Source organism: Cucurbita maxima, unplaced genomic scaffold (assembly GCF_002738345.1).
Source record: "Cucurbita maxima cultivar Rimu unplaced genomic scaffold, Cmax_1.0 Cma_Scf00003, whole genome shotgun sequence".
Lineage (NCBI taxonomy): Eukaryota > Viridiplantae > Streptophyta > Magnoliopsida > Cucurbitales > Cucurbitaceae > Cucurbita > Cucurbita maxima.
The window spans coordinates 2,810,462-2,825,232 of record NW_019272019.1 but is presented as its reverse complement, the minus strand read 5'-3'; the positions used below and the strand labels follow the sequence as shown (position 1 = coordinate 2,825,232).

Below are 14,771 nucleotides of genomic sequence, written 5' to 3'. Positions count from 1 at the left end.
TTTTTTTTTTTTTTTTTTTTTTTTTTTTTTTTTTTTTTTTTTTTTTTTTTTTTTTTTTTTTTTTTTTTTTATAGAGAAATTATGATGGTGGCTTTTATGTTTATAAAATATTTTAATATTAAATAAATGGTTTTAAAAATATTTTCGTACTTTAAATACGCATGAAATTTTAAAAGTAATATTCATCCTCATTTTTATTTTTTTATTAATAATATAGACGAAACTATTTATCTATATTTCATAAGTTATTTTTAAATTTTTTAATGTTCATGTGTATTTTAAATATTAACTAAAAAAATAGTATTTATTATTATTATTAATTTTTAGTATTTTTTTAACTTTTTATTTAATTTGAAACATTTTTGAAGTTTTAATTTTTTATTAAGGATATAAGTTGAAACACTTTTAAAAATTAAATTGTATTTTTAAAAGGATTTTTGAAACCTTTTATAAAGTTTAATGATATTTTAAATAATAAAATATTATCGATTTACACCTAGATATTTTATATAGTACACATGGCGGTACACACGTGGTTGTTGAGAGATAGAGTGTGCAGGTTTGACTTTTGTTTTAGTAGGTGATTCACTATCAAACGTTCTAGAAATAGGTCTCAATTGAGGTACTACGAGCTATCTATCTCATGATGTACTTAATCTGCTTGCACGGTTCATCGGTTTCACCTAGGCCACAAGTACAATGAATGAGATTGAACTATTGAACTTCTCCTACTCGGGTTTCAATACTCATTTGAAACTTTGCAAGTTTTATTAAGGACTAAACTCGAGTCAACCAACTACTTTTACGGCGGAAATTTTGTTTACACAGCACATCATCAAAGTTACAAACTCCCGCAACTCACAATGAGCTTCAGTTTTAGCAACGAAAAACCATCACAGGGACTTCAGGCTACAGATTTTAAGCTAAACCAACAAGTTTCTCACTCAGTTCCCACACTCTGCGAGCTTTCTCTGCATCACTTGCCTCCTGAGACAGCTGGTTCTCGAATGAAGCCGAGTTCTTGTTCCAGCTCCAATACACACCTGATTTGGTCAAGCTCGGCTCGCTCACAACCTGCATTACAAGCAACCAATCAGATTTTTGAATGGATATTTTGTTAGGAACTACGAACCTCTACCATGGTATGATATTGTTCACTTTAAATATATGCTCTCGTGGATTTACTTTTGGTTTCCCCAAAAGGTCTCAAACCAATGGAAATGTATTATTTACTTATTCCCTTAATTAGACAATGTGGGACTCCCTCCCAACAATCCTCCCCTCGAACAAAGTACACCATAGAACCTCCCCTAAGATCTATGGAGCCCTCAAACGCCCTCCCTTTAATTGAGACTCGACTCATTTCTCTAGAGTTCTTGAATAAAGTACACCCTTTGTTCGATGTCACGTTTGACTACATCTTCGAGACTCACAACTTCTTTGTTTGACATTTGAGGATTCTATTAACATGGCTAAGTTAATGGCATGACTCTTGATACCAATGTTAGGAATTACAAACCTCTATAATAGTATGATATTGTCCACTTTCAGCATGAACTCTCATGGCTTTACTTTTGGTTTTCTGATGTATTCCTTACTTATAGACCCATGATCAACCCCCCTTAATTAGTCGATGTGGGACTCCTCTCTCAACAATCCTCAATATATTTGACGTTGTTTTCGTTGCCTATGGTGAAGTTTTTAAGTTACCTGAGCCAGTCGTTTTCCTGATTCTTCTTCTGAAACATAGCCCTTGGTGATGAACTTTTGGAATGGAGGGAAAAGTATTCTGAACAAGGGAATGTGCTCTCTGAACAGACCAGTTGTAGCAATGCAGCCTGGGTAGAGGGAAGCAAATGTGATGCCAGTTTCCTCATGGTACCGCCTATGGAACTCTTGCATAGTGAGCATGTTGCACACTTTGCTGTCCTTGTATGCCTTGGCACCATCAAACTCACCGCCATCGATCATCGACGAGCTGTTTAGCCCGCTTAGTCCTCCAGCAAGTCCCCTGAGGTCTCCAAGGTTAGCCTTAGGAGGAACATTCCCAGCCAAGGTATTAGTATTCCCTGATCAAAAAAGCAAAATTCAGCAAACCCACAAGGCAATTACGAGGCTGAGAACAACATGAACAATAGAATGTACCGGTTATTGATCCAACAATGATGAGTCTTTTTGAGGGGTAATCAGATTTGTTCAAATCCTCCAACAACAACCGGGAGAGGAGGAAGTGACCAAGATGGTTAGTTCCGACACTAAGTTCAAAACCTTCAGCAGTGAAGGTAGGCTCCTTGGCAGTTGGAAGATAAACAGCAGCATTGCACACCAACACATCAAGCGGCCGGCCCGACTGCCTGAAGTTATCGACAAACTGTCGGACGCTATCGAGCGAGGCAAGGTCCAAATGCATAACAGTGTAGTTTTCCTTGCTAATGCCAGCAGATTTGGCAGCTCTTTCAGCCTTGAGAAAGTCCCTGCAAGCCATAATAACATGCCATTTTCCAGTTTCAGCCAGAGCCTTAGCTGTGGCTAAACCCAACCCAGAAGAGGCTCCAGTGATCACAACACTGCCCTTTCTAAGAGTTTTCTTCCCATCTGGAGCAGCTTTGTTAACTTCTGGAGCTATGGTAGCGGTAGTCTGAGCCCTGATTGCACCAATCTGCTGGTTCAATTCTCTCTGGCATTTTGTCAAACAGTTAACGTTCACCACAAACTTAGCTGGAATTAAACTAAACCAAAGCAAACCATCTCGACAACATGCAATTCTCACAGCATTTCCAACGGAAGAACATGAAAGAAAACAAAATTAGAAACACCCACTACCTTACACCTCAACGTAGATGAACTGAATTCAGATTTGAGATGATCCGATAATGAAATCCCAAACAAACTAGAATCCTTCAAGAATACACTACATTTCCCCTGCAAGAAAACCCACATGCATGTCAAACCAAAACGAACCCAACCCAGATTCAAGAAAAAAGAGACGAACCTCTTTGGGAACAGAGAGAGCAGGGGAAACCAAAGAAGCAGCTTGGAGCGCCATTAGAACAAAAACCAACCAGGGAGCTCAAACCTGATGCTTGGAAAGCTGAATTACAGTAAGCATTGGAAAGATAGTATCTAGAGAGTGTATATATATAGGGAGAAATATTAGAAGGCGTTAAGCCATTGCTTACAAAAAAGAATCACGGTTTCAAGATATTAAAAAACAGAGGATAAGATAATTGGTTAAGTGTGGGCTTCTTCCCTATCAATTTGTGGCAACCAATCAGAATTCGAGAAGTGGATTTCCTAAGATATTTTTTAAAAAAAAGAAATAAAGGAATTGGATCATTATTTTATGGGTTCTTCTCTCATGTCCCAAAAACCACCTTTTATAAAAGGGTGTGAAAATCTTTCCATAGTATACATTTTTTAAAGTTTTGAGGGAAATCCCGAAAGGGAAAACCTAAAGAAGACAATATTTGCTAGTGGTGGATCTAGGGCATTACAAATGGTATTAGAGCCAGACACGGACGATGTGTCAGCCTTCCGAATGCTCCCCGAAGGGGTAGACACAAGTTAGTGTGCCAGTAATGACGCTGGCCCTAAAGGGGGTGGATTTGGGGGCGGTCCCAAGAAAAGAGTGTCAACGAGGACGCTAGGCCTCGAAGGGGTGGATTGTGATGTCCCAAATTGGTTGGATGGAAAAAAGAACAAACCTAAAGCCTTGAGAAGCCCAATGAGAAAGAACAAACCTAAAGCCTTGAGAAGCCCAATGAGAACAATATTTGCTAGCGGTGTATTGGGCCGTTACATCTTCCCTATCAATTTACCAACATGGATTTTGTTTTTAGACTTTTTTGAAAATTCTAAAAAAATCCGCTTAAATATTATAATTAGAGTCTACTCCAATATTATATTGAAAATATATTTACATTATCTGGGATGAAGATGGGGAATATGATCCCGTCCCTGACCCCATTTATCTAACGAAAAAAAAAAATATTCCTCATTGCCGCTCCCATTCACTACCTCAATAAAAAATTCATTCACCACCTCATAGACCCCGACCCCACGAATAAAATGGACATCTTTAATTCAAACTAAATTTAAAATTTTAATTTTATCGAGCAAATAAAATAATCATTTCAGACAACATTTCATTTCAACCTTAAAAAAAAAAAAAAAAAAAACTTTTTCCTCTCTTTTCAATTCACTAAGTGCTCAAAACTCTACAATTCCCGTTTACAGAACTTACATCAATCATCTGTTGCTAAACCCATAAGTGTAAATTTTGTATCAGTTTTTCCCTTCACAAATCTATACTTTTTTCCCACCGGACATGCTCGTCGGTGTTGGTGTCGGTGTCGGTGTCGGTATCGCCGACGAGCACAAGCATAGGGTAACAAGGAACTTGATTCTGCTATAACATTACAAATCTCACCCAACATCTCTGTTTCTGTACATATATATTCCAATCAGTGGGGAGGAAATGAATCTATGGCAAATTGCAATGGTAATGGAGTTAGGGGCTGGTTTTTAAGAGGCTTCCATTTGCATTTTCACCTCTTTAAATCTTAACTGCTAATCCAAAATTTTGGAACGTTCTGATTTCGCCTCGAAGACCTGCAGTTACGATCACCATACCCCATCCCGGCGAGCCTTCAAACATTCCATGGCCAATGTCCAAACTGGAATGAGGACTACGGTTAATCTGAGTGTTCGGAACGAGCTTTTCCTCAGGCCGAGTTGCTGCGATTCTGTCGAAGAAGTAGCTGTTGGTTGCACTTGAAAGAGTTCCATGAAGAGGGCTGTTTGTGCAACCAGAAGCTAATAGTGAATCCTCACTGCCATTTTCTACCTCCACAGGTGAAGGGGGATGGTTAGCGGATGAGACTTCGTCGAGATGATTTTCAATCACATTGTCGTAATCTCCATAAAAATCGTCATGAAGTCCCCATATGTCGCCCGTTCCAGGCCAAGGAATAGCAACAGAGACATCCTGACAGTGGAAATGCTCGTATGATCGAACGACTGTCACTCCTTTGCTCCTACTAGGTCGAGAATCAGCTTCGTGCTTCCATATGTACACATGAGAATCCTCACTGGCTGATATCACATACCTGCCGTTCGCCGAAAGGCAGGCCGAGATTTGGCTGTTTGTATTTCGGAACCCTGTTACCAACTTAACACTCTTAAATAGTGATCCAAGCGTGGGAGATAAGAAAATTTAAGCAGCAGAGAAACTCGACTTCAAAGGCTATCAATCAAATCCCGAAGTCACTACCATGTTTAAAAAATACACATTAAAGCGCCTCGTGCACAATCCAATACCACTAGCTCATCAATATAGGCCACGGACTTTATAGGAAGTCTAAAAGATAAAACTTCAATTCAACCATACCTTTAAATCTCTGGACCAAATCAACTCCATCGACCAATCGGATGCGCGAATCTGCAGACGTAATGAGCACTTCTGTAGAACTTCCTGGAGCAAACTGTGAATTGGAAATGATCAGAAGTTCAGAAATCCATGTGCTTTGGTCGAGTCTAGGGGTAGCAACAACGCCTTTCGATTCGGCAAAATAGAAGGAAAAAATGTAACAGTGCAACCCCACCACTAGCCGATATTGTCCTCTTTGGTTTTTCCCTTTTGGGCTTCTCCCTCAAGGTTTTAAAACACATCCACTAGGGAGAAGTTTCCACACCCTTATAAGAAATACTTTGTTTCCCTCTCCAACAAACGTGGGATCTCACAATCCACCCCCTTGGAGGCCCAGCGTCCTCGTTGGCAAACTGCCCAATGTATGGCACTGATACCATTTGTAACAACCCAAGCCTATCGCTAGCAGATATTGTCCTTTTTAGACTTTCCCTTCTGGGCTTCCCCTCAAGGTTTTAAAACGCATCCACTAGAGAGAAGTTTCCACACCTTATAAGAAATGTTTCGTTTCCCTCTCCAACAAATGTGGGATCTCACAATCCACCCTCCTTGGGGGCCTAGCGTCCTCGCTAGCATACTGCCCAGTGTCTAGCTCTAATACCATTTTAAAACCTACAATCCACCCTCCTTGGGGGCCTAACGTCCTTGCTAACATACCGCCCAGTGTCTAGCTCTAATACCATTTTAAAACCTTAAGGGAAGCTCGAAAGGAAAAGCCCAAAGAGGACAATATCTCAAAATCACTCAAATAAACCCATCAAATTACCTGGAATCCAGTTATTTTCTTGTGGCTAGATTTTCTCTTCTTGTTCTGCAGATTTATCTCATTTTTTTGCTGCATCTTGTTCTCTGGTAAAAAAAAAATGAAGAACTCAGTCAGTCAAATAGCATTCACACACAGGTACTGTTGAGCAAAATAGAAGAGGAAAGATGAATGGTTCTACAGAGAGTATAATATACCATAAGTACTGTACAATCGGCAGCTTCCCTTGTAAGAACCAACCAATGCACCCTTTAACAGTGAGGAAAAAGGCATTTTGAGCAATAAATAGGACTAAAGATTCATATGGAAACAAGGCAAAGTTATGAACTATTCAACCTTGCCATCAGGCGTATAGCAAGCAGCGGTCACCATCTCATGCAAGTCGCTCCAATCAACGACTTGACGATCTGGGATACTCCATATACGAACTTTAGCGTCTAATGATCCACTAATGAAGTATCGATCGTCAATAGGATTGAACTGGATGCAAGTTACTGCAGCAGGGTACACGTCAGAAACAAACTTGCTAATAGCTGTAAGACAGTTCAAGGATCAAATTATTTCGGGTTTTGTTTGCTATGTTATCGTCTTAGATTAACGAATTATCACCATTTTTGAGCAAATTTGACACAGTTTTACCAGAGAAAGCTAGAAAAAGGAAGTGAACTTACCATAATCACTGTGAGAAAAGATTTTGAGACAGGAATTGCTTGATAAGTGCCAGAGCCGTACAGTTTTGTCCATTGAAGATGAGAGCAAATGCTGGTAAAATAAAAGCAAAGAGGAAACTTTCAGAAAACAAAAAGTAATATCATACAACATCCTAATTTCCATACAATTAGTCGACGCCACGAGTAGGGAATGCTATCCTTATCACAGCCATTTTCGTCGTCCTGCCCTGTTACATCCTAGATTTACTTTCCTAGAATTTCAGGCGTCTCATGGGACGTTCTAATTCAATAATCTCTGGTTCCATTAGTATCTGCCCTTACTGATGGCTCGAGATGAAAACGAAATGGGATCTGGAGCAGTGACAACAATTAAGGGATTTGAGCTAAGAAAATGTTTCAAAACTACAAGGTGTGGCATAGCATACGCCCTCCAAAAGATGCCTTGCTTCCCATTCATTGCGCCCCATGATGCGCCTACACGTGCATTTCAAAGCTCTGCAGTGGAAGATGCAGCCTCTAACTATCTACGGTTACGATACTTGGGAATAAAACAATCTCATCCAAAGTAAACCTAAATAGGCATCCGAATAAAAACTAGCTATTGCACACATTACGACAAACTATAACTAATAGACGTTCACGGATTTTCCACATGCTTAAAGAGAATGGCGATGGAAAGATGTTTCCATGGCTCTAAATCATCAATGAGAAAGTATGTCCTAACAAAAGTTCCAACATTGATCATCAAATGAAGGAAAAGTTCAAGAAATGAGAGCAATTGTGAGATCCTACATTGGTTGGAGAGGAAAACAAAGCATCCCTTATAAGGGTGTAGAAACCTCTCCCTAGTAGACGCACTTTAAAAACCGTGAGGTTGACGGCAATACGTAACGGGTCAAAGCAGATAATATCTATTAGCAATGGACTTGTAATATCTATTAGCAATGGGCTTGGGCTGTTACAGCAATACCAACATATATTTTCTTCATATATAGGCCCTCCCACGTTCAGTCCTTCAACTCAGAGAGAGACCAACAAAACATGGCAAGGGCCCCCATTTTGAGCTTGTCTTGCCCCATGTGAGGCAAGGAGCACTCTGGTGCAAAGCTCACACATTTTTATAACATTGATTCTATCCTCTCCAAAACATTGATTCTATCCATCTACCCCAGTTCCGAAACTACACGGAGACTTATCACATGGTTATTAGTAATCTCGTCGAGTCAAAGAAATCTGATACACAAAGCATTATCATCAAGCTATTGAGCTTCACCCACTTAAATAATGTATTAGCCAAAAGAAGAAGCAACATACAGGAGTTCATTTTGGTCCTGGTACTAGGAAATGGAATCCTAGAATGACATCTTATATCGCTAGAAAACATAAAGATATTCATATAAAAAATCTTAGTAGAACAGCTCGTTTTTTGTTCAAAGCGATAGTAATCAGTCCCATACGCATCTACAAACACCATGGAAGAGACGTTCATGGCCCGACCAAAATGCATCCTTTCCAAACTTGCTCAAGTAATTTTGTACCATAAAGATCCGTATCTTTCAAAATCTCCAAAGCCATTTATATATAAAGGTCACATTCTTACATCTAAGGCTTCCTATACCGAAGGCCGTTAACCATCTTTCAGTTCATAAGAAACACTCCCGAACATCACATATTACCAAATGGCCTGTTCTAAAGTTAGACATTAAGAATCTATCAGCACAAAACATGTCATCGTTTTCTGTAATAGTTCAAGCCCACCGCTAACAAATATTGTCCTCTCTGGGCTTTCCCTTATAGGATTCCCCTCAAGGTTTTAAAACGTGTCTGCTAAGGAGAGGTTTCCACACCCTTACAAGAAATGTTTCGTTCCTCTCTCCAACCGATATGGGATCTCACGTTTTTACTCCCACTTTTAAACTAACACACACATCACTCATCCAAATCATCAAGTTGATTCTATGAGCCTCGTCAGGATATACTTTCTTGAAGTTGTTTTCTCTTGTTTCTTGTAGTCTATTTTCATGGTGGGATTTGCCTTGTTAGAACACGATTTCATCGTGATATACTTATAGTAATTTGAGTGCAGAATATGAGCTTAGCATTTACCAGTTATCCAATACAGTCCACGAAAACAACCCAGAAACAATAGTGAAAAAAGTGTCGTTTATAATAGCTCTCAAACAGTCCAAATGCTTTCTCTTCCAAGAAAGTTAGAAGAAATAGGTACAAAGTGTGTCAAACTTCTATCTGATAAAATATCGGCCCGTTTTAAACACAAAAAAAAAAAGTTGAAACACGAAACAACATTAGCTACCATCAATAAATCAAGCAACCTAGTTTCAAATGGAACAATCTTCACCACGTTGGCATTTTTGAAAGCTCGGGGACCAAATAGACAAACCTGAAAGTTTAGGGACTAAACTTGTGACTTAACCCGTAATAGATTATACAAATGTAAAACTAAGATGAGGTCCTTCTCTAATCAACATAGAGTTTAAGCCTTAAATATAACGTAATATCCACGAGAATTAGTATGTCAACAAAACATCGAAAATACGAAACATGAACAGGTATTCAAATACAAACTAACCTGAGATTTGGACCAAGATAGGTCGAGCACGACATCGAGATGCCCCTGGAATGAACAGAAAGGTTTTTCTGAAAGCCCAAATACAGTGTCCGGCACTATAATTTGTTCCAAGCTCACTGATTTACGGCTAATGGAAGATCTCCCTCTTCTCTTTTTCTCATGATAGCTATCCACATTTGGAGATAATGAAGTTGGCTCGGGCGACTCGTTAGCTGCAAATAAGAAACTCAAATTCCCTTCTTCTGGTTTCTCCATCAGTAGTTCGCCCTTTTTCTCCGACTCAATGACCTGCCAAACGTGAATGATACGGTCCTCTCCAGCGCTTGCAAGGTACTTCCCATCCAAACTAAACTTAATGGTCCATATTGAGCCAGTGTGAGCCTGTATCTCTTGGCTCTTGTAGAGTGCAGACAATTCTTTACTTGATTTTCCATACTGCCTAACTCTTACTCTCTCTGGTCCATGAAAGGAAACATCCTGGCTATCATCTGTTGCAGAGCTCGACCTCCGTCCACCCTTCTCAGACGATGTATCCCTCTCGTCACTGCTACGCCTCTCCTTTTGACCCTTCACCGTGCCAGTGACACTCTTTATACCCTTAAACCAGCCTCCTTTCTTTTTCAACTTCGAACTGCTACCAATATCCCCATTCACGTTTAAATCGACGTTTTCATTACAACCATCCTCCACAATCTGCCTTCGCATCAGTTCTTGAACAATGGGTGAATGGCCAACACATTTATCAAACTCCTCCATGGTCAACTGTTTCCCAGTGCCCACTTCCTTCAGCTTGTTCCACATTCCATCTTCAGTAATCTCATTCAGAACAAACTCCTTCCCATTGTCAAGATCTTTGATAGTACAGACTTTCTCATTGACCTTCTCACTAGTAGAACAATGCGAATCCTCGCTAACCTGTCGTCGATTCACGCCGTTCTGGGACATCGAAGATGGATCAGGATCAGAATTGGTACTCACAATCAAGGAATCACTTCGAATCTCATCCACCCATCTACTGTTTTTCCCAGATGGCGGCTTGTGCTGTGAAGCAGCTAAAGCAACCAATGGAACTCCCTCGCTCTTACAGCTTTGGGACTTAACGACTACAGGATTATAGCTATTTGCAAATGAAGTGATGGTTTCATTGACAGAATGAAATGAAAAAATTGAAGGAGAATTAATAGACGACGAATAATTACACTGGTTATTAGTATCGCTGCCGGAAGCCGATTTTGAGCTGATGATTGCAGGGGGCTGCTGTTGTTGACTACTCAAAGAATCCGACGACACCGATCGACCAAAATCTCCAACACCCATTTCACTATGATCCAATTCCAAGGTCGTATTAGCTCGCGAGAGAGAAGGGTCACCGCTAAGACCCATTTCTTGAAGAAGACGGCGCCGGCGCTCCAACACAGAGGCGGGCTCGGAGATCCAAATATCATAGTCGGAAACCGCCATAGGGAATTTGGGTACCGCAAAAGGGTGCTCGGAATCATAATTAGGGGAGTTTCCATTTGAATCTCTATCGTCATCGGAATTGGAAGTGGAACAAGAACTTGAGGAAGCAATGCGATCAAGGGACTCGTAAAAACACTCTTCGTCGTCGTTTTCGTCCACGAATTTGTTCATCATTCAAAGGACATTGCCATCTCAATGGAAAATGCCGCAAAAAACGATCGGATCAGAGATGGGGTTCGCCAAATACCGTCGCTAGTGAAGAATCAAACAATGAATCCTTCAAAGGAAATGGGTATTCCCCAATAAGAACAACGAACACAGATACAAAAAGGGGAAGACAGAGGAATTAAAAGGGATCGGAGAAGGAAGAATATGTAAAAGATTTAAGGTTCGTTAATCAGATCCAACAAAAGAGCAAGAGAAAGGAGAAGGGAACGAAGCCCTATGCTGGGGTTGTGCAAAAGAGTTGGATTTTGCGCTGTCTGTGTTCATAACAAAACCCAGAAACCAACACTCACACAGAGAAAGAGAAACAGAGCACAGAGAGAGAGAGAGAGAGAGAGAGAGAGAAGCTTGGATTCTGCCAATGGAAAATTGTGGGATTCAGCAACAAAAAAACTGGTCTATGAACAACTGGGTATGTGAAAAAAAAAAAACCCATAAATTTAGAATTAAAAATCAAGAACATGGAACAGAGTTTAACAATTTTACAGGCAATTAGAATTTTGTTCATTAAAACTAAAAAGGATAATCATAATAACAATGGAAGAATTCAAGATGTCACTCCCCAACAGTTTTACTGTGTACTAAACCAACCAAGGAAGAGCTTCATTTTTGTTTTCTTTTATTCAACCCGAAAAATCAATAGTTTTACCTCAGTTTGTTCGTTAACATTTTACCTTTAATCCGAACTCTTTGTTAGCAAATTTTCGTTACAATTGTGTTTAAAACATAACCGACAGAATTAAATTCGTTCTTGTGTTTATGTTCTAACCTAAATTGTTAACAAAAACATAACCAAACTAGAAAAATCGAAAAACAAACTAGGATAAACCTTGAAATAAAAAATCAAATTATCAGAAACCCTGATATAGAAAATCTAACTAGTATAAACCCTGAAAGTGAAAATTGAACTAGTATAAACCTTTAAATAAAAAATCGAACTATCAGAGCCCCTGAAACTGAAAATCGATCTAGTATAAACCCTTGAAATAACAAATTGAACTATTAGAAACCCTGAAACAGAAAATCGAATAAAACCCTGAAATCGAAAATTGAACTAGAATAAACTTTGAAACCGAAAATTGAACTTGTATAAACTCTAAAATAAAAAATTGAACTAGCAGAAACTCTGTTACATCGAGCAATGGTCGACTGTGTATATATATAATAATGAACATTAACTTGAACAGAGTTCAAATGGTTAAGGTAAATACTATCGATCGAGAGGTTAAAAGTTTGGACGAATTTAAGTTTTATACCTGGAGGGTGGTAAATGGGCTTTTGGAAGCCCAAGAAAAGGTAAAGCTGGAAAGGGCACAAATGTACAACTAAATATGGTGAACTAGTTACTGTAATCCCAACCGTCCTCAAGCTGTCCAGCCCATTACTGGTAACTGAAGTTGACACCCCAAGGCTTTAACTCCATTAGGGACCATCTCATCACTCCTTCCCTTCAAAATCAACCCATCTTCTAATTACCAATTGACACTACATCCAAAACAAGAATCGAACTATCGAGCATTTCAAAATTTTCGTCTAAGTTTTGTCTATCGTTCAACATGGCAGAAACCTTGAAATCGAAAATCGAACCTAGTGAAAATTTTGAAATAAAAAATCGAACTAGTAGAAACCCTGAAATCGAAAATTGAACTAGTAAAAATTCTAAAATCGACAATCGAACTAATAGAAAATCAAACTAGTAGAAACCTTGAAATCGAAAATCGAACTAACAGAAACCCTAAAATTGAAAATCGAACTAACAAAAAATCAAACTAGTAAAGACCTTGAAATCGAAAATCGAACTAACAGAAAATCAAACTAGTAAAAACCCTGAAATCGAAAATCGAACTAACAGAAACTCAAACTAGTAGAAACCCTAAAATCGAAAATCGAACTAACAGAAACTCAAACTAGTAGAAACCCTAAAATCGAAAATCGAACTAACAGAAACTCAAACTAGTAGAAACCCTAAAATCGAAAATCGAACTAACAGAAACTCAAACTAGTAGAAACCCTAAAATCGAAAATCGAACTAACTGAAACTCAAACTAGTAGAAACCCTAAAATCGAAAATCGAACTAACAGAAACTCAAACTAGTAGAAACCCTAAAATCGAAAATCGAACTAACAGAAACTCAAACTAGTAGAAACCCTAAAATCGAAAATCGAACTAACAGAAACTCAAACTAGTAGAAACCCTAAAATCGAAAATCGAACTAACAGAAACTCAAACTAGTAGAAACCCTAAAATCGAAAATCGAACTAACAAAAAATCAAACTAGTAAAGACCTTGAAATCGAAAATCGAACAAGTAGAAGCCCTAAAATCGAAAATCAAACTAATAGAAAATCAAACTAGTAAAGACCCTAAAATCAAAAATCGAACTAGTAGAAACTCTAAAATCGAAAAATCGAACTAATAGAAAATCAAACTAGTAAAGACTCTAAAATAAAAAATCGAACTAGTAGAAACTCTAAAATCGAAAATCGAACTAACAGAAACTCAAACTAGTAAAAACCCTGAAATCGAAAATCGAACTAACAGAAACTCAAACTAGTAGAAACCCTAAAATCGAAAATCGAACTAACAGAAACTCAAACTAGTAGAAACCCTAAAATCGAAAATCGAACTAACAGAAACTCAAACTAGTAGAAACCCTAAAATCGAAAATCGAACTAACAGAAACTCAAACTAGTAAAGACCCTAAAATCGAAAATCGAACCGAATGAAAAAGCAATTGGGATTAGGTGGGGAATTTGAGTAGAGTAAAAAAAAGGGTGTGGGAATAAGAAGAGTGGGGGTTGTAACATTGTTGTCCATACATAGAACAAAAGTCAAAAGCATTCAATTTGATTGGGTGATGTTTCAATCCCATCACATATTTTTTGTACCTTTTATCAAAAATAACAATTTTCATATATGGGAATCTTGAAGTTTCTTCATTTAAAGTATTAGTGTTGATGTGGGTTTTGTATATAATAAGGTTTTTTGAGCTTATAATAAAATTTTAGTCTATCTAGGTCTTCGTTCGGGTAGTAGTAGAGTATCATTCGTGTTTATAATAGTTTGCGACTCTCAGTTTGATAATCCACCCCCCTTGGAGGCTAGCGTCCTTGCCAGCACACCGCTCGATGTCTGGCTCTGATACCATTTGTAACAACCCAAGTTTATCGATAGCAGATATTGTATGTTTTGACCTAATACGTATCATCGTCAGTGTCACGATTGTAAAATGTGTCTACTAATAAGAGATTTTCACATCCTTGTAAAGAACATTATGTTCCCCTCCTCAACTGATTTGAGATCTCACATCGTCATTGTTCTATCTAATTCAACACGTGCTTGGAGGTAGCTCGATTATTCGGCAGTAGACATAGATAGTTCCCTTCATGCTAGGATTTTTTTAGTTTCTCCTTCTCGTATAGTTCTCGGTCCTACCATTCTAGTTCAAGAAAGCCGATAGACCTTTGAAGACAAGTACTTTCTACAATGGCTAACGTCAATAAGTAGTATCATGGGACTTGACGTCCCTACACTCTAGAGCATTATTGGTTACTCGTGCTTAGGTGTCCTTGCATCGTAGACATCCATGGTACCTTTGTCTAATCCAATTCAGTTCAGATGAAACATATCAAG

The 14,771-nt window shown here is 38.5% G+C and overlaps 2 protein-coding genes across 2 annotated transcripts; both read right to left on the bottom strand.

Moving 5' to 3' along the window:
* Positions 1-749: 749 nt before the first annotated feature.
* LOC111476889 (protochlorophyllide reductase, chloroplastic) lies at positions 750-3,163 on the bottom strand. Its single transcript, XM_023120750.1, has 5 exons — positions 2,993-3,163; positions 2,824-2,922; positions 2,146-2,677; positions 1,711-2,069; positions 750-1,074 (listed from the first exon to the last, which is right to left on the bottom strand). Exons 1-5 carry the CDS (start codon positions 3,044-3,046, stop codon positions 919-921), a joined length of 1,200 nt encoding a protein of 399 aa, XP_022976518.1. The 5' UTR covers positions 3,047-3,163; the 3' UTR covers positions 750-918.
* Positions 3,164-4,170: 1,007 nt separating this feature from the next.
* On the bottom strand, positions 4,171-11,702 carry LOC111476823. The gene is made up of 7 exons (XM_023120640.1): positions 9,453-11,702; positions 6,863-6,953; positions 6,528-6,685; positions 6,389-6,440; positions 6,195-6,277; positions 5,390-5,483; positions 4,171-5,160 (listed from the first exon to the last, which is right to left on the bottom strand). Exons 1-7 carry the CDS (start codon positions 11,085-11,087, stop codon positions 4,556-4,558), a joined length of 2,718 nt encoding a protein of 905 aa, XP_022976408.1. The 5' UTR covers positions 11,088-11,702; the 3' UTR covers positions 4,171-4,555.
* Between the last annotated feature and the right edge of the window lie 3,069 nt (positions 11,703-14,771).